A 20,764-nucleotide genomic window follows, 5' to 3' on the forward strand; every position below is an offset into this window, starting at 1 on the left:
TAAAGTTCGATACGTTTTGGGTAAAGCGACTGCGCGTTCCAACTGACAATATTTTGGCCGAATCCCTTAGTCTACGAGTTTGCACCTAGGAGCAATTTTATCGCTGGATTACTATCTAGGACGTTAAGCTTATTGAGGAGGTTACCAATTTCTTGATTTAGTTCGTTTTCGGGGAGACTCAATAAATAGAAAAGTGGGTTATTCCCTGCCCTATCGATGTTTGCTGATGCAAATTTATCGATTTATATCCATGGACAAACATCTATGAGATGTCTCATACATGTTTTCAGAAAGAAAACTTCTATAAAAGTTAACAAGATTTGTAATTAATAATTAAAACACTTAGATACTATCTAAATAGTAGAATGTGAGGTAACATGTACAAGTGCAAAACTTTCAATAATGTCTTACTTAATACTATAATTTAACACACCTTATCTTTGTCAGATTGTCTTAGAGAGGAATATCTACTCAATATACCACTTTACATTTTATAACTTATCGTATAAACTAATGAATAATAAATGCGCAATTAATTTAGAAACTACACTACTTGCTTAACATTTAGAAATCAAGATCAGGCAAAAATTGTTGTTGTGCCACAGAAGAAAGTTCCATATCAATCGGTTTCGTGTCGTCATACAAAGATGGTGCTTCGCATAATATAGAGACTGTTCCTACTAAGGAGGTGATGATGAATATCCAGAGGAACATTCGGTCCAGGACCATGGCTACGAAGCCCCAATCTTGATCTTCCTATAAAATAAATGTCATCAATCATTTGTTTGCCAGCTACTATGGAACAAACTCATGTAGAATTTAGATATCTATTTACTTAATAGGTATGGCGACCTCTAATTCTTTTGTGTAAAGATAAGAACTGGTAGGTATAGATACAAGTACTTTTAGAAACTCTTAATCTCGAAATAGGATCTCTAAATATAATCAGGAGCAAACTTAGTAAAGACACGGCTTTCTCAACTGCACTGCCGCTCGAGTAAAAAATTAAGATGATATATATTCTCTATAAGGTAAGTATTTTTTTTTTCCTTCTAAAATTTTTAGTATATGGACAAAAGGTATTGTCATATGGGGTAACAATAGTTGACTTAATACATACGACTAACAAATTAACATTGGAGACAGAGACTGATTCAACCCTGTCAATTGGGTAATATATAAAAACGTCGTAAATTCATACTGGATAAGATCTTAGAACAAGCAGGCATATGAACACTATCAAAGAACTTCATCTCTATAAAGTAAAGATTAAAGATTAAGAACATTGAGCTGGAAAAATTGGTAGAGGCTTACAACAGAGCGATTTTGTAAAGAAGTGCATCAACAACATTATCCAAGGCCAAAGATCAGGAGAAATGAGAATCACTAATAAACACCAAAAAAATCTAGAAGAAATATCACAGTTTCATATATCCGAAAGAAAAAAGTTCAAAAGATTAGGCGCATTGCAAGAAAATACATTAGAACTGCCTTCAATTCTGAAAATGCAATTAGAGGTGTAGTATCAAATATCAAGCCTGATAGATAGAAAGAGCCAACTGCATATATCAGATCTCTGTGAGCGTCATGACTTCTATATAGGGGGAGGGGGCTAAAATGATCCCTGCGGGTTGAAATGATCCGCAATTTAAAAGTTCCCATTTTATGCAAAATAAGCGTAATATTGGCAACAGTGTTCTAGGCGAAGAGGTTATAAATAGACCACAATCAGAATTGCGCTTCAGTTCGAATCCAACAATAATTGCTACGTGAACTTGTGTTTTTTACATTTATAATATAAGGTAAGGTATTTGTTTTGTTTTATTTATTTTTTTAACAATGTGACTGATCCATCTTCTTCTTACATTGTTTTGTTGAGGAAGGGATGCTGAGTTGATTTGTGGTTTTTGTTTTCAATTAATATATGTCAATTAATTCTCATTTAACAAATGGTACTGCATGTCACTTTGGGGTAAAACGATCCTCTAAGCGTGGGGCAAAGCGATCCCGTTTTAAAAAGAGGATCATTTTACCCCCTAGTTCTTACCAAATTGTTGTAAATCCTAATTTTTATTTACAAACTCATTTTACGTCGTATTGTTACAGGATGCCACGAACATATAAGCGAATAACCAATAGGCAAAATTGGGATGCTGAACACATGAAAAATGTCATAGCAAAAGTTAAGCAAGGAATGCCTGTGAAAACCGCTGCTCGAATCTTTAACGTACCAAGAATGTCGCTTAAACGGCGTGTAAAGGACAAAAATAAGGTAGCAAAGCTAGAGATAAAGTCACTTGGGAGCTGCCAGCCTGTATTTTCGCCGGAACAAGAGCAAGAGTTAGTAACTTATATCCTAGATTTTGAAAGCAGGATGTATGGACTCACAACTCGTGATTTGCGACAACTAGCTTATCAACTTGCTGAAAAGAACAAAATTCCCCACATGTTTTCTCATGTAGAAAAAGCTGCTGGTAAAGATTGGTTGTAAAATTTTATGCTCAGAAAAATGTCAAATAAATTTTAATGAAAATGAGAATGAAAAGAAGTCTTACGAGCAGAAGATTCATGAATTATTGATTGAACTAAAATAAAAGGATAGGCATATAGAAAGAATGAGAAGAACAGTTTGGTGTTTGAAGATGAAGTGTCAGAGGCCGAAAAGAAGTTTTCTTCCTCCCTAGATAATCTACACAAACTTAATGATGAACTTAAAATTGAATTAACAAATTTAAAAACTAAAGAATGTGAGTCACTGTCACTATTAAAAGTATGTGAAGAGGAAAAAATAAATTTCAATATAGAAATCAATGAGTTAAATACCTTAAATAAAAATTTAATTGTAACAATAAAAACATTAAAAAATGAATCTGCAACCTATAAGATGCAAATAAATATGTTACAAATGGAAGTTAATGATTTAACTAAGATGAATAAGAATATGATCCAGTCGATAAAGGTGTTGGAAGTTGAAAAAGATACTTGCTATTCCGATATTTGTGCATTAAAGGAACAGCAAAACATATCTAAATTCATTAATATAAATTATCCAACACAGTTGCCATGTAGGCCAAATTCACCCGTTGATAATCGACCTAGGCTTCTTTTTGTGGGTGGAAACTATAGTAGAGTGTTCCTGAAGAAATTGCGTCTGAAGTTTGAAGCTAACTACAAAGTCCAGTGTTTCCTGAAGCCAGGAAGTACAAACAATGAACTGATTTATACTGCATCATCTATCGTTAAGGAATTTACAGAAAATGATATGTTGATTTTAATGTTAAATGGTATTTGCTCATCATTCGATATTTTAAAAAAATTTATACATTTACACAGCAATAGTTTAGTGATGACAAGCCCTTACATGTATCCAAACCATAATGTAATTTATAATAGCAATAATGCTCTCTATAGAATATTTCACGCAAATAATATTAATCTAAATAGAATTTTAGAGTCTAATCATGCCAGCAACTTTGGATCAGATTTGGCATCATTACTGTATACCCATATTTTAAAACATTTCAAAAGTAGCATTTCATCAAAAAATGTGTCCACAATAAAACCAAGTAATCAATCTGGACTTCTAGATACTGACTGTGATAGGGATTCTTTTTTATAGATAAATACACAGAAGATGAAGCTCATTCACATTCTATAAATAACATTGAAAATAAGCATGCGAAAAGTTTCAGTAGTTTTATTTTAAATATACAGTCTCTAAGAAATAAAATGGACGAGCTTCATCTTTTACTTGATTCGTGTGATTTTCCTGATATTGTATTACTAACTGAGCACTGGTTAAAGCCTAACGAATGTTTCTTAATATCTGATTATATTCCTATATCAATTTTTTGTCGGCAACACTCCATACATGGAGGAACAGCTATTTTAGTTAAACAAACAATTGAAGCTTTTTTCTGTAAAATTAATAAGTATGATAGCTTTCTGTTGGAGAAGGTTTTTGAATTCTCCCTTTGTTTTTGTAAGCGATTTAATTTATAAGTTCTTTGTGTTTATAGACCACCCACAGGAGATATTGGTATGTTCCTGGACAAACTTGATTCTCTATTATCCCAATTGTCTCTACACTCCATAGTTATATTGGCTGGTGACTTTAATATTAACTTCACTGATGTAAGCTTGCCATCATATCATACATCCCTTTTAAGTATATTGGAATCTTATGACTTGAAGATGCATGTTCTTTCACCCACACGTATAACATCCTCATCTGCAACTACTATTGATTATTTGTGTACAAATTTAAATGATGTGTCATGTAGAGTACTCTCATCTGGTATTTCTGACCATGAAGCCATTCTCGCTAGGATTCCATGCAACACTGTACTTCCTTTATCTCATTATATAGGAAGAATTTTCAGCAGAGCAAATTTTAATGCTTTTTCTTCTACTACAGCTTTGGTTAATTGGAATGCAGTTGAAATGGCTCCTGAGCCGTTTACTTTGTTATTTCATGTGCTATGTGACAAGATCAATCAGTGTTTTCCTAAAAAGAGGCTTAAAATGAAAAATAGAAAACCATGGGTCACAGCAGGCCTCAGAACTTCAGCTAAAAACCTCCGTTTTTTGGCTAAGCTGTGCAAGTTTACAACTAATGCAAACATTATTCTTTATCATTAGAAATATCGTAGTCTATATAGAAAGACGATAAAAGCAGCTAAGGTTAAATATTATAGTGACCGCTTGAATATGTCCTCAAATAGGCAGAGAGAATGTTGGTCAATTATAAATGACTTCAGGCATTCTCACAAGAAAGTTTCAGAACCAGAAGTAAGGCCAAATAGTTTAAATGATTATTACTGTAATATTCCTCATTTATTGCTCAAGGATGTGAATACTAATATTGATCCTTTGCATTATATTCAACAAGTGTCAGTTCAAAATTCTTTTTTTTTTATCCTGTTAGCCTTACTGATGTTAGAGATGTAAATAAAAGCTTAAAAAAACATAAATCAGCTGGAGCTGATGGAATATCATCAAAATTACTACTCCTTTTGCCTGACTTAGCATTGAATGCCTTAGCTTCTGCCATAAACAATTCCTTTCATAATGGCATCTTTCCAGCATGTTTGAAGGAGGCAGTGGTTATCCCTCTTTATAAGGGTGGAGATGTGAGTGAGCCTTGTAATTTCCGTCCAATTTCTATATTATCTACCCTCTCCAAGATAGTTGAAAAACTTGCAAAAATCAGAATTTTATCTTTTTTGCAACATAATTGCATTTTATCTGCAAATCAGTTTGGATTTCAAACGGGAAAAGGGACTCATGACGCTGTTTTCGGCTTATCCTTATTATCCTCTGGATGCTTTGCAGTAAGAATGGCGGGGCATGAGCTGGGAGGGGTAGTTGCACGTTCAGTGTACTTTTCTCTTATTGAGTCCCACCTTCGTTATGGCTTGCCTTTTTGGGGTTTAAGCAACAAAGGATTATTAAACATAATTTTTGTGATTCAAAAAAAGGCAGTTAGATACCTATGTTCCGCTGGGTTAAGAGATTCTTGTAAACCTTTCTTTATATCTCAAAAAATCCTAACTCTTTTTTCTCTTTTTATCTTAGAAACAGCTACTCTCATATACAGCTACATTCATAAATGTCCTAAACCTTCCTCTAGCACTGGTCATATGACTCGCCAGGTTAACGATTTTCCCTTACCAATCCCTACATCCTCCCTCACCAAGAACTCATTTATATACCTTAGCAAAAAAGTTTACAACCATGTTCCTCTATGTATCAGACAAATTTTAGAAGTTAGGAGATTCAAAAAGGAATTAAAATCACTTTTATTATCCAGGGCATATTAGAGCCTTGACGATTTTTTAATGATACCTTTTAACCTGTGCTCTGACATCATTTTAGTGTTTTAGTTTTGTTTCCTGTTAAATAATTTAATTTACTTCTTCTAAATTCTGTTTTATTGACAGCTTTACTTATTTTTTAATGAAATTTATCAAAAAGATGCTTCTTTCTTTCTTTCGGTTTGTGTATCAGCTGCTGGAAGTTTTGTCCCACCGATGCTTATTTTTAGTAGAAAGCGAATGACGGCCGAACTAACAGATGGAGCTCCTCCGGGTACCATTTTTGCGTGTAATGAAAGTGGTTGGATGCGTACCGAAGTTTTTAAGCAGTGGTTTACTCACTTCGTATCTTTCGTCAAGTCGAGTAAGGAGGCGCTAGTGTTATTTATATTAGATGGACATTTATCGCACACAAGAAATCTCGATGTTATTTTAAGTGCCAGAGAAAACTTTGTAACCATCTTGTGTTTACCTCCACACTGTACTCACAAGCTGCAGTCGTTAAACGTTGCTGTTATGGGTCCCCTTAGTGTTTATTTAGACCAAGCATTGGAAAAATGGTTAAACCATCATCCTGGTAGAACCGTGACGGTGTTTCAAATAAGTTAAATATTTTGCGAAGGCTACTTAAAGGCTTGCATACCATCAAATGGGATAAACGGATTTCGTAAAACTGGCATATTTCCATTTGACTCAGAGGTTTTTTCAGATGTTGACTTTTTGGCCGCTGAAGTAACCGATCAAATACCTATAGTGAGACTGATGAAACTGTAGAAGATGTGGCACCAGGTTTCAATCCATGTAACCCATTGACAGATATATCCAATATAGCTTCTGATAATGATGCTAGTGATTCAAACGATCCGTACTTGAATCCTGAGCCTGGGCCCAGCTCAAAACGAGATGAACAAATAAATTCATCTCTTTCAGTGACACCACAAGAATGTCAACCATTTCCAAAAATTCAAGGCAAGAGAAACACAAGAAAGAGAAAGTCTTGTCGAAGTGCAGTCTTGACCAGCACGCCATACAAAACTGCGCTTGACAAAAGTATAAAGAAAAAGGAAGTAAAAGAAAACACAATTAAAACAAAAAAGAGAAATGACAAGAAGACACTAAAGCAGAAGACGCCGAAAAATGGAAATAAAATAAAAGAAAGCCTTTCCAACTCTTCGAATTCTGAAGACGAGACAAATCCAACTTGTCTTTACTGCTGTGAAGAATATTTTACATCAGTTGATGGTTGGATTCAATGCAAAAAGTGTTTAGAATGGGCTCACGAATTGTGTGCGGGTGTTGAAGAAGATGAGGATGAATTTATTTGCGAACATTGCTCTGATGTTCCTTTAGCACTAGCAAAAGTTCAGAGAAAGCTTAGGTTTTAAATGCAGTTTATCTCGGTATTATACTGTCAGAGTATTTTTTTTTAAGTGTTTTGTAGAAGGGATCGTTTTACCCCCAAAACGCGGGTAAAATGGTCCCTTTGCGACTTTTATGATTTTGTTAAATTTTTATAAAGTAATTTTTTTTTTTGTTAAAAGTGTGGTTTTATTAAGAGAAATTACTCTTTTATAGGCCCATTCTATCAGTTTTTTCATAAGTTTAAAGAAAATATTTTCCCATTTTAAAGTATCTTTTTCTTAGGGGGATCATTTCTCCCCTAGGTGAGATAAATTGGCCTTATCTCCAAGGTTAGGAGAAATGAACAATGAAAGTAGATGAAGACAGGGATGGCTACAAATTAGAGATAACCGACTATGATTGATTCAATGGCCACAATATCTATTAGTATGAAACCAACAGTCTTATCAAGAAACAGCACTGACAACAAAGAGAAAAAAAATCCAGAAGCTTAATGAAAATGATAACACTTTGCACAATGAAAAAATGTGAAAGTTTAATCAATTTCTACTGAAAGATGTGATTAATGATAAAGCCATAATATTTTGTTTAAATGGCATGGTAAACAGACAAAATGTTGAAAGGCAGAATGACAACAAATATTGAGAAGAAAAATTTAATAAATTCAAAAATCTCCAACATCCAAGAATTGGTCATCAAATATAAAAATTGTAACCAACTGACCTGACCAATATTAGATCTGATTAAATATTATCAGAATAGCACATGAGATAATATGGTAGATCATTCTTTATTGGGCTTGATCAAATTAATATTGAGAATAATATTCTCAATATTAATTTGATCTTCTTCGTAAAATGATTTCTCACATAACCGACAATTTAAAGTCAGGTTTCCCATAGAATGTATGTATATATCTTAGATAAATAAGTATTTTGCTCACTCTATAGAAAGTTTTTAGAAGCACTTTTACAATCAAATATGGCATCATAGATATAACGCTCAGAATCAGTCTGGATTTTTTTTTGGGATATTCATATTAACAGCACTGGCACGACTTATTCATAACTTATTAAGATCCTTGAATTACAGCAACGCCTCAATTCTCGTATTACTAGATTATACAAAGGTTTTTGATCTCATGAATAATTATTAAATACCTTTTCTTCAGAATCGCCTTCCCTCTAAGCAGCTAAAATTCGTGAATTATTATATAATACAATATTTCATAATAATTAAATAAGAAGGAAGAATTCCATGCCTGCTATGTCACCAGACTAAATTCCATGAGATTTATTGGAGGCGTATCTAAAAGTACCAAATTAGAAGACTTAGAAGAACCACTTATCTATGATCTTAGGATACAGCAAATTTTAGTAGAAAAGAAATTAGCAAGTCAAACTAAGAGGTGATTGAGCTCTTACTTAATTATCAAAGTCTTAAAACTGATAATGACCTCATATTTATCTCTGTACATCCTCGGGTATAAGAGCTACCTCCATAGATAACTCATTAGCATAGATTATCATCTAATACCTTTGCTAAATGAAATTCCAAATAAAAATCAAGATCGTGACGGTTTAATAAAAATGAAAAAACTTTTAAAAATCAAACTTGTCAAAAGGCAGGAGAAAAGAAAATATAATTTAACTTTACTCAGAAAATCATGTATCGATTAAATCTATAACTAAGTTCTTCTAGAACTTACTTAAATAAAGTGCCAAATGATCAATATATAGTGTCAACATTTGTGTACATTAGGATCTTACATGTAGTATAGATGCCGCCCTCTAGGGGCTTTCAATAAAAGTTTGTTACTGTAATTTTAGCAGTAACAGCTGGCGAGCAATATTTGAGTAACGCGTGAGTGCTAACAGTGATCCATTCAGTTTTTTTCGCGGAAGTACATTTTTTTTGTCTTTGAAGACACGTACACATTTGTGTACACTGTGAATCAGAGAAGTAAAATTAAAAGGTAAATTTAATAGGACTTTTTTCTTTTTTATATGAGTAAATAGTTAAATATTATAGTTTATAATGAGCCGAAATCGCCCGCTAACAGATAAAGAACTATTAGATTTAATAGAAGTCGGATTATCAGACATTGAAGGACTCAGTGACGGCGAATTCAATGAAGATGATGGCTTCGATTTTGATCCTGAACTAGTATATTATATAATGTGCGTAGCATATAAGCTTTTTATCTTGTAGAATTACAAACATTGAGTGATAAGGAGGAAGAGGCTGAACCTGTTCCCAGCACACCTGTAACTCAACAACGTGAAGAGACTGAGCAGGTAGAACAAGCAGAACCTAAACCTGTTCCCAACATAATGGCAAAAACTCGACAAAAGTCGAAGAAATACAATATAGAAGACTATTTGGAAAACAATGGTCTTTCAAAGAAAAAAGATATATTCTGGCGAAAAAATGTGCAGTATATTACTCCACCGATAGAGTGGCACGTTAGAGAAGAAGAACCAGTAGTTCAGCTAGAAAGCCCAGCGTTTTTTTTCTGTAATTATTTTGCAGATATTTTCCAACCCATGATGGAATATACAAATTTTTACGCTCTTCAGCAACAAACCCGCTTTGATCCTACGACGGTTGAAGAACTAAAAACGTTTGTAAAAATACATATCATCATAAGTAATCTACGTTAGCCAAGAATTAAGTTATACTGGAAGCATAAATTACAAACTCCACTGATTTCCAATAATATGACTGTTAACAGGTCTTATAAATTGCGACAACATATTCACTTCGTTAATATTCACGAAAAACCAGACAACAGTGACAGATTTTGGAAGGTGCGTCCATTATATGATGCAATTAGGAGAAGATGCCTTTCCCTTCCATTGGAATCAAAATTGTGTGTGGACGAGCAAATGGTGCCGTTCAAAGGCAGTTTGAACGTCAAGCAATACGTCAGAAACAAACCCAAACCATGGGGAATTAAGATTTTTAAGATGTGGCAGCAGTGGCATCTTGTATGATTTTATAATATATCAAGGATCTACTATTGAACTTGACCCACAGCAACTTGATGTATTTGGTTCGGGTGCTGTAGTGGTACTAAAATTATCTGAACGAATCTCACACCCTAGGGTACAGCTATATTTTGACAACTATTTTTCAAATTATAACTTACTTCAGTACCTTAGAAATAGGCAAATATATACAACGTGCACAGCAAGAGCTGAAAGATTTAAAAATCCGCCATTTTCGTCCGATAAGGATATGAAAATAAAAGGTCGAGGTTGTTCCGAAGAAATTATTAGCGGGGATGGAGAAGTCATAATGACAAAATGGTACGACAACCGGCCAGTTGTAATGGCATCAAATTATATGGGAGTTGGTGATAAAGACCAGTGCCGGCGATGGGATAAAAAAGGGAAGGACTATATTTACGTTTTAAGACCTCAAGTAATAAATAAGTACAACTCTAACATGGGGGGTGTTGACAAGATGGATTTCCTTATTACCTTGTATCGGACATTTATTAGGTCTAAAAAGTGGACTCTGAGAATGTTTGCTCATGCCATAGATATGGCATGCGTAAACGGCTGGTTGGAATATGAAGAAAAGGCTGCTAACTTGGGTGCGGCTAAGAATGATGTCCTAGATTTTCTTCACTTTAGAGCCTATGTTGCTGAGGTTTTAATCTTGGCAGGAAAAATATCTACTAGGAAGAAGAAGGGGACCAGCAGCTGATAGTCCGGGTCCTTCAACGCCCAAACCGTTAAAAGTAAGACCAGAAATTAGACCAGTGGCCGAAGTTCGTTTGGACGGACTAGACCATTTGCCATCCATTGATGAAAAAGACTTTGTATCTAGGTGTAAAGTACCAGGCTGTAAAGGACGCAAAGAATTTTATGGCAAAAATGTAACGTTCACATGTACCTTACAAAAAAAAGCAACTGTTTTGCAATATATCATACAAAGTTTTTTTTTTGTTTTAATTTATCTTTTATACCATTGACTACCAATGTACACAAATGTGTACATAAAAAAAAAAACTAAAAACTTTCAAAAATTCTTTTCAAAAATTTTCAAAAAAATTTAAGAGTTGATTTACAAAAAAAAAATTTTTTAAAAATGAAATTTTATGAGCGAAAGGGTTAATCTGAAATAATGTTCTCATTAAGAAGAACGCTGCATTAAAATTATTTAATATATAATTTCAGACCAACGACATACTTTTTCTTAGATGGTAAAGGGACACAAAGTTAACGGTCTCAGTGTATGTTTATTTTATAATATAAACTTAAGACACGTGTTTCTCCCTGAGGCATCATCAGATCTAAAAGTAGAAGGCAACCCCAGTATGAGAGAACAGCAATGCATCGACACAAATTATTTAAATGAATTGCAATATTACTTTGATAATTGACTTTGTGTGTCCCTTCATCCTCTGAAATGTTACTAAGAAGTCTCTTTGAGAAAAATAGACTACTTTTTGAATCAACGACATACTTACTGCATTAAACTGATCCTGTCTCGTAATATGATGCTGAATAAACATCACATTATGAATCGCCTTCTCAAGTTCAAAAGGATATTTTTTCCTCGCTCCCGAATCACTCTCATCCAATCCAGAAAAAACAGACGGGAGACCGTTGTAACCCATCCTAGCGCCCAACGAACCAGCGAACCCTCTTAGCCTGGAACGAAAGTAACTATAAAAATTAACTGGGGTCACACTAAGGCTCTATGTGGATCTAAATCTATAGTGTAGCATTTATCAGTATTTACAGCATGCGAATCTACCTGCTGGTTGCAGTAGTGGAGTGCAACCCGTTGCATCCTCTTATACCTCGGTGTCTGCTAGAGCTGGATGAGCTGGAGCTAGAACTAGGACTTAAAGCTTCTAGTTCTCTGGCGGTTTTACCTTGAAGTCGAATAGAGGGAATTTTTCGGGCGGCAAGTTCTGTGAGTAAATCTTTTGGTACTCGCATAAGAAGCAGTTTTGGTACTGATTTTATAAAGAAGCTTCTAACCCATGGCGCCATCTTATGTGTACTTGGTTTACGGTAGTGAACGTTTAGTATTATTATTGTAATCACTACTGAGAAACCCACCATCACCATTGTGAATAGAATGTATTTTCCTGAAATTGAAAAATTCGTTGAGCCTAAGTATTTATTGAAGATAAAAGAGTTTTACCTAATAAAGGGAGAGCCAAGGAGGTTGACGGTATAATTTCTGATATAAGCAAGAAAAACATGGTTTGCGAGAGTAGAATATTGATGCACAAAGCAATTTTTTCTCCAGAGTCTGCTGGTAAATAAAACACCAGCACCGATAGATAGGAGATTCCCACGCAAGGTACTATAAGGTTAACTGTATAGAATAACGTCTTCCTACGCAGGGTGATGTTAAAGAATATATCTACAAATTAACAACATTAAACGCGTTAAACAACCCAACATTAGAAATACCTGGATATGGTTCTGGACAGCAGGGATAATACTTCTCATGCCGTTCAGCTGGAACAGCCAGAATATCCCACTCCACACTAGGATAATATTCCCGAAGATCTATACCCACTGCCACAATATCTTCGCCCGGTTTTTGGTTTATATGTTGCAAATCGATTTGACTTCCATAGGTCCAACTCCCGAACTTCATAAAGCAGGTTTGCTGATCAAACGGGAAGTACCGGACGTCAATTTCGCAGGAAGACTTGAATATGGCCGGAGGAGTCCATTGGATGTTTCCGTCGTATCTGAGCACTGCCTTGGTCATTGTGGTTATGACGTATTCGCCATCAGCACTGAAGAATAAAATATTGGTTAAATGAAGCACTACCTACCTAATTTTTAGTGTGGGTTTATTCAGAGTTGTTAACATTGGTGACTTTATTATTTTACTATTATTATTTTCTAAATCAGTACCAATCTATCTTAACCTGATTGGTACTAATGGAGCAACCATTTTAAAAGGATGAAGCTGAAAAGTTGCCTTAATGGTGGAAGTATCGGAAAACCTCATAAAATATTACCTTAAATAAACTATAGAAAAAATAATGTTTCAAACATCCCTTAAATTCATTCATTTAAATATACGTAGTATTCACCAGAATTTTGATGAATTGCGGTGTCTGTTGGATCAGGTCTCTGTGGATTTTGATCTTATTGTTTTAAGTGAAACACACTATATTAAAAATTTAAACTTTTTTCATATTGACCACTACAATACAATTTATAATAAAGGCCAAGTCAATAAATGTGATGGATGTATTTATTAAAAGTTAGTTATCTTGTAATCACAAGTTAGTACAAGTCGGGCCTATAAAAATAATTTAAATTGAATTAGAGAGATATGACAATGGAAAAATTTTAATAGGCTGTATGTACCGACTACCAAGCACAGATAAATCATTTTTTAATCAAGAATTGTATCAGTATCTTCAGAGTAAGAAATACTATCAAATACACGTTTTAACAGGGGATTTAAACATAAACCTTTTTTCCAATGGATATCTAAATGAAGAACATTTTGTTTTTTTGTATTCCTATCTTACATTAATCAAATTACAAGACCTATATCGAGAACATGTATCGACCATTATTTTGTTAAATTGCGCAAAAACTTTTTTTTTTAAATGTCAAATCTTATATACTTAATTATGATGTCACTGATCACTACCCAATAGTGTTGATATTGGAGTACAATAAATCAGTAAAAACTCAAATACCAGATAATAGAATTAGAAAATTAGATTTAGAGCAAGAAACATGTTTTTTTTCCCTTGTAATAGCGATGTTAATATTTACTTCTCTCGTTTTTTACAGATCATTTTATTAATAAATTAAAATGTTACATAGAAAAAAAATACGCATACAATAAAACGAACAAGGAAAAATTGTGGTAAGCATGTTTGGGTTAATAAGAAGTTACTTAAGGCTATAAATAATATTAACGATCTTTTCAAAAAATGTATACAACAACCAACTAATGAATAGCTAAAAACAGATTACAAAAGGTGCAATAATTTGGTTAATCGCGACGTAAAAAAAAGCCATGAAGAATGCTAGGTTTCTAGTACATGAGCGGCCAGAAACAAAGCCATGTTGATCGTTGGCCAGCATGAACTTAACCTTGGGAAAAATTAATTTATAAAGAGCCAACTCGAATAACTTTGCACTTGAAATTGCACAGAATGGATATAGGGCGGTAATTCTCTATTGTTCCAGCATCACCCTTTTTAAAGAGAGGGCAAACTTTGGCTTGCTTCCAGATATCGGGAAAAATATTTGTGTTAAGGATCAGATTAAAAATGTGGAGCAGAGGGTCTGTAAGTGCAACAGAGCAGTCCTTAGCTAAAAAACTAGGAATTAGATCTGGGCCAGAGGTCATTTTGCTTTTGAGACACTTGTTCGCCATTATAATGTCGGTAGCCGCGAGCGCGACGACGTCTATGTAAGTTAAGGGAGGTCCAGAGATGACAGAATGATCGCTGGGAAGTAAGTTTGTGTATACACTCCTGAAATAATCTCTAAAAGCGGACACAATGCTGTCAGGCGTATTGTATGATTGGTTAGAAAACTTTATTGAGCCGGGGATTTGAGACTGATTACGTTTGCTTCGAATAAAAGACCAAAATTCACTCGGATCGGAGGTTATTTTGTTCTCAATACTATTATGGATTTTGTAGTATAAGTATTTTGTAGGCTTGTGCAGTTAGAGCTTTAATTGTCTTGTGTAGAGATCTAAATATCTCTAGATGATGATTAGACTTGGAAATCTTAAAATCACGAAATGCTCTGTCCTTTTTATAAATATTACGAATTATGTCCCCCGAAAACCAGGGAGGGAAACGTCTATTGTAAACAAATAAGTTAAGAATTTTCATCTCACCGTCAAAAATATAACCTCAAATACCGATGTCCGTTTTAACGTACAGTAGGAAAATTATTATTATTCGATGATTCGGTATTATTCGATTTTTTTCCTTATATTTGCAGTTATTGGAAGCGGCCCTTGAAACTTCATGAACTCATGGCAGAAATTGAAAACCTTGATGACGATGAGTTGATTCCTGATGCTATTGCCGTTCTACCGCCAGTTAACGCAAATGAATGTAACACTGATGAAGATTCCGGCGACGAAAATGAAGTGGATATAAACAACCTCCCTGGAAGTCAGCTGATGACTGAAGTTGAGGTAATATTTGAAAACAAGGGATCTAACCAAACTACAGTTGAGAGTGATTTTGATAGCGATGATGACCTACCTTTGTCTACCTTTCTTACGAAAAAACGACCAAAATTATCGACCTCAAAATCAAATTACTCTTGGAAAAAAGGTGACATCAACCAAGATTTCTTTATCTCCTTTAGAACTATTTTTTCAGTTTATAGATGACGAAATTATTGACTTGGTTGTAAAATATTCCAATATGTATGCTATTCAGCATAATCGCCAAGGTGATATACATTCCAGTGAAATAAAATGTTTCGTTGGTGTTTTACTGCTCTCTGGATACAACTCATTTCCTCGACGGTCAATGTATTGGGAAAATAACAGTGACGAAGGAAATAAGTTAATCTATTCGGCGATTTCTCGAGATCGCTTTAGTTTTATAATGCAGAATTTGCACCTGAATGATAACAACAACGAAACTGAGGCCTTTGTTTTCTACTCTGAATGAGAAATTTCAGTCATTTGCACCCCCTGAAGAGTGCCATAGCGTGGACGAGTCGATGGTACCCTATTACGGCGGTCATTGATCAAAACAGTTCATCCGAGGAAAGCCCATTCGTTGGGGTTATAAGGTATGGGTGGGAACAACTAAAAAGGGGTACATTAAATGGTTTGAGCCGTATCAAGGGTCCCCAACTATTATTTCTGAAAAATATCGTCCTCTTGGCTTAGGGGCTAGTGTTGTACTTCAGTTTGCTGATATTATTCAGTCTCAATGTGAAAAAGCTCCTTTCCATATCTTTTGTGACAATTTTTTTACGTCATTACGTCTGTTGGCTGAGCTGACCTCCAGGGGGCTCAAATGTACATACAGAATCTCTGCGCGAAAACAGACTGATCAGATTGCCCTCTTGAAAAATCCAGTATGTTCAAGAAAAAATCCTGTGGAAGTTTTGATTATCTTTTAGAGGAGAACCAAAATTATATTGTATGTAAATGGAATGACAATAGTGTTGTTTGCAACAATCGCCTCAAATGTAGCATCTCCTTTTCGACACAGCAAGTCAAACGCTTCTCTCAGAAAGAAAAGAAAATGATACATGTTGAGCAGCCATGTTTGATCAAAAAATACAACGAAAACATGGGCGGTGTTGATAGGGCTGACCAAAATATAAGCCTTTACCGCGTAGGAATCAAAGAAAAGAAGTGGTATTTTTGCTTGTTTTCACATGCTTTGGATTTGGCAGAAGAAAACGCATGGCAACTTCATAAACATTCTGGCGGGAAAATGGACCATTTGCAGTTTAGGAGGTGTATTGCTGCGGGATTATTAGAAACATATAAGAAAGAAATAAAACGGGGGCCATCTAAACCAGGCAAATACCTGCATTATGAGTCCAGATATGATCGGATGGATCATCTTGTGAATTATCAGGAAAAGCAAACCCGCTGCGCATTTTGCTATAAACAAGCAGCATTCAGATGCCAGAAGTGTGATGTTGTACTTCATCCAAAAATGTGTTTTTTAAGTTACCATACTAAAAACTAATCTATTATTATTGGTTAAAAAAAATCTCGTTTCTAAATAAAGTTTTATAAGTTTATAAGAATAATTGAGTTTTAGTACCTTATATTGCTACCGTATGTTTAAACCGACGGCTTTTACAGAAAAACCTAAAAGCGGAACTAAAAAATTTTACTAGAAAAATATGTTTATTTTAACCCAATAAGTAGTTTTACAAAAGTATATAACAAAAAACAAACGTTAAGAGTTTCCGGGGTATCTGGGATAAACAATAATTTTTTGAAAAAATACATGTTGTGAGACCGTGACTTTGTGTTTTTCTTTGTTTTTCGTCAATTCTTTTGTAAAATGAAAAATAAATACCGTAATAGAAAAATTCCTATTAGATTATTTAAAACTTATTTTGAAACCTATATTATATATTATTATTGCACAATTTTTTCAAATCGTTAATAATAACTGTGACAACAAAATAAATTTTTATGACACAAACGTTTTTAGTGCAGCTAACCACTTTTCATTTGAGTTAACCGATGCTGCGGAAGTTAATAAAATATTACATAATTTAAAAAAGAATAGCTCGGGAGATGACGATATTTCTCTTAGAATGCTTAAATATTGTAGCCCGTACATTGATATTTTCCTGGTTCATATAATTAATTGTTGTTTTGAGCAAAATTATTTTCCACTTGCATGGAAAAGTGCCATTGGAATCCCACTAGCAAAAATTTCAAATCCTAATGATTTTTCCGATTTGCGTATCATAAGTATTTTACCTACAGCGTCTAAAATTGTTGAAAAAAATATGTATAAACAAATTTATGACTATTTCCTATCTAAACATTTATTGCCAAAAATGTGGATTTAGGGCAGGATTAAGTGCATCTACAGCGCTTACTAAAGTAACAAATGACATTTTTGAAAATTCGGATCGCAGTAATGTCACAGTGCTAGCCCTGCTTGATTATTCCAAAGCATTTGATACAATTAACCATAAACTTTTAATATCTAAGCTAAAATACTTTGGGTTTTCTGCCGACTCAGTATTCTTAATAAAATCATATTTATCTAATAGATATCAAAAAGTTCGGTACCATAATGAGTCTTCTAGCAAGCTGGATATTTTATCTGGTGTTCCACAAGGGTCTATTTTGGGACCCTTGCTTTTCATAATTTACACTGCTGATATTTTATTGTCCTTAAAAAACTGTCATTTAATGGCTTATGCTGATGACACGCAGCTTTACATTTCTTTTCATCCCAATGAGCTTAACGCTGCATCTGCTTACTTAAATGAAGACTTAGAATTGCTAAGTAAGATCTCGTTTGAACATAACCTTAACTTAAATTTAAAAAAATCAAACCTTATGGTCTTTGGTAACAAGAACGCGGTAGAAATAGTCAAATCAAATATGAATATTTGCGTAAATAACAACAAACTGCCCTTTGTAGAGGTAGCCCGTAATCTTGGTATTATTATTGATTCCCAATTACGTTTTAGTTCTCATGTGGAGATGTTAAGACGTAAGGCTTTCTCGAGGCTAAAGATTCTTTTTACAAATAGACACTTTTAAATTTTAAACTTAGAAAAATGTTAACCGAATCTCTTGTTCTTTCAAATTTTAATTATTGTGATTTTATCTATTTTCCATGCCTTGACTCGCTTTACAAAAATATGCTTCAAGTAATGCAAAATGCTTGCGCTCGTCTAATTTTTGATCTTAAAAAACGCGATCACATCTCTCAAAAAATAATCGATTTAAAATGGTTAAGAATGGATAATATTTGGAAACATCACTTAAGTAATTTTACATATAAACTTTTATCTAATCAAGATCGAAATTTTAATATCTTGCGTACCATTTTTAAAACAAGACGTTCTGCTCACTCTGTCAATATAAGATATAAGTTAAAGTTTTCAATGCCACAATTTCGAACTGCTCTCTATACTAGATCTTTTTCTTATAATGCAATTAGCTTGATTAACTCACTTCCTGACGAATTTCGACTTTTCAATTTTAATAAATTTAAATTTAAAGTAAAAAATTATCTTTTAGATACACAAAATCGTCCAGTGAATTTATGATCTGATTTATTTTTGTTTTTTTTTTTTGTATCTTTAAGACGCTTCTCGCTGCTGCTTCATAGATTGTTCAGAACTGTATATGGGTCTACCCTCACATTGATACTGGAAGTGGTGTATTGAATGGCTCTGTTATGTTTTTGTTTGTAATATGGCTAACAGTTTAGGGATTGATTCTCTTTTTTTCTTCTCTTACTTTTAGTAAGCATAGGTACATGCACATGGTTAAGTAGAATAGCATTTATTTGCTAGACTTCGCCATTCCTGTACTATTTAAATTACATTATTTTGTATATTATTATTTGTTAAAAAAAAAAATTTGTAACTTTGTTTGACTTATTAAAGACCTTATTTATTTATTTATTTATTATGATTATTTTCCATAGAATAAAGATTAAAAAGAAAATGGTAATCGTACCTACTTATGTTATGCATGTTAAAACATTTAATTGGTTTACTCTTTCCTTTTGAATTACTATTTGCGAACTTCCTGTATAACTTAAAATACTTGCACATACTTACTTGTTGTACAAAAGAATATCTGGTAACCATATATGCTCAGAAGGTACATAAAGCTCCGTAACTCCTCCATACTCTTGCGGGTCCCACATAAACTTATAATCATGCCACTCCTACAATCGAATTATCAACACAAAATGCCAAATTTTCAAAATCAAGATACTCACATGCTCCAACCACACGTTAGTAGTTAAAATCTGATCTTTTAAATTCTAAAAAGAGGCATTTTAGATAAAACTGTTAATTTACTTGTACTTATAACTTGCCAATTCGATGAGCTGGGATAATCTCAGTCCCAGTTTAACTAGAATGTTTGTCGAGTGATTTCTAACAGGCCTAATTAACCTGTTATAATTACTCAACAAGTCATCGTATAACCGTTTAGCATCTGGGTTGGCAGAGGTGTGGCTTATACAAAATATAACGCCAATAAAACCTAATGTTAGCACAGTTAACACTGAAAATGGTTTTGTTGTGTTAGTTAACATTTTGACACAGCTTATATAAAGCATCCAAAATTGTTATTGTCACAAAAACTTTTTAATAAACATTTAAATTCTTAGATGTATTAACTTCTATAAGGAGTGAAAAATATCCCGAACCAACTTCTTTAGGACAGCCATAAAGGTTATCGTCCTGTTTTGTGGAGAGATCGATGCCGATCCCGTAAGGGATGCTGCGCAAACCGGGATGTGTAAACAATGTATTTAGAAGGAAACGGCATGAAGAAGAAAAGAGTTAAAAACATGTTGCCATTTTTAATTTTTTTCCTGTTTTCTTTCAATGTGTTTATTATATCGTTTTCGGATAGTGCGGGATGATTCACGCAAATGTAAATGTAAATTTTTCTTATAGGAAGTTTGATTAAGTATGGAGAGGTACTATATTTTAGCAATGAATTGTTCATGAGCATTGGGAAAAAATCCGTTATTAACAATGGCAAAGGAAATTGCCAAAAATAAATAAATCTCTTACTCTGTCGTTAGGCTGGGTTTCCTAATATAAGCTTTTTGGTTTCTAATTTATAGCTTAGTAAATTGAAATAAAGAAAGAAAGAAAGAAAATGTGCTATATTACGTAAGAATAATCTTGTATACAAGCATCCTACAAGCTAAAAAAACAAAACACAAATACAATTTCAAAAATTGACAAAACAATGAACAAAATTAAACACAAGAAGACAAAACTTTTTGAACATACTTAAATTAAAGATAACTAAATAAAAAAATCAATTACTAAATAAAGGTAAACTTGTTGACAAAACTAGAGAAAAAAAAAAGGAAAAAAAGAAAACTTTCCAACATGTCCAAG

General features: G+C 33.6%; 1 protein-coding gene across 2 annotated transcripts; it reads right to left on the reverse strand.

The window, feature by feature from the left end:
* Nucleotides 1-312: 312 nt before the first annotated feature.
* LOC126746060 (acetylcholine receptor subunit alpha-like 2) lies at nt 313-20,104 on the reverse strand. 2 transcript variants are annotated; one of them, XM_050454157.1, is made up of 8 exons: nt 19,720-20,104; nt 19,621-19,665; nt 19,457-19,566; nt 12,620-12,954; nt 12,345-12,569; nt 11,949-12,288; nt 11,659-11,857; nt 313-756 (listed from the first exon to the last, which is right to left on the reverse strand). In XM_050454157.1, the coding sequence occupies exons 1-8, from the start codon at nt 19,963-19,965 to the stop codon at nt 565-567; spliced, it is 1,692 nt and encodes a 563-aa protein (XP_050310114.1). In that variant the 5' UTR covers nt 19,966-20,104; the 3' UTR covers nt 313-564. The 2 variants fall into 2 exon arrangements, with proteins under 2 accessions (XP_050310114.1, XP_050310115.1); XM_050454158.1 differs by having other exon boundaries at nt 315-756; nt 11,659-11,842; nt 19,720-20,103.
* Nucleotides 20,105-20,764: the final 660 nt, after the last annotated feature.

This window comes from Anthonomus grandis, chromosome 17 (genome assembly GCF_022605725.1).
Source record: "Anthonomus grandis grandis chromosome 17, icAntGran1.3, whole genome shotgun sequence".
Lineage (NCBI taxonomy): Eukaryota > Metazoa > Arthropoda > Insecta > Coleoptera > Curculionidae > Anthonomus > Anthonomus grandis.

Bases quoted from the DNA above. Each gene is read 5' to 3' on its own strand.
- LOC126746060 (XM_050454157.1), bottom strand. From the start codon at position 19,965: ATGCTTTATATAAGCTGTGTCAAAATGTTAACTAACACAACAAAACCA. The intron at 19,666-19,719 runs GCAAGTTATAAG...GCCTCTTTTTAG, and splicing joins TATCCCAGCTCATCGAATTG to AATTTAAAAGATCAGATTTT. The intron at 757-11,658 runs GTAAGTATGTCG...TTTATTTTATAG, and splicing joins GACAGGATCAGTTTAATGCA to GAAGATCAAGATTGGGGCTT.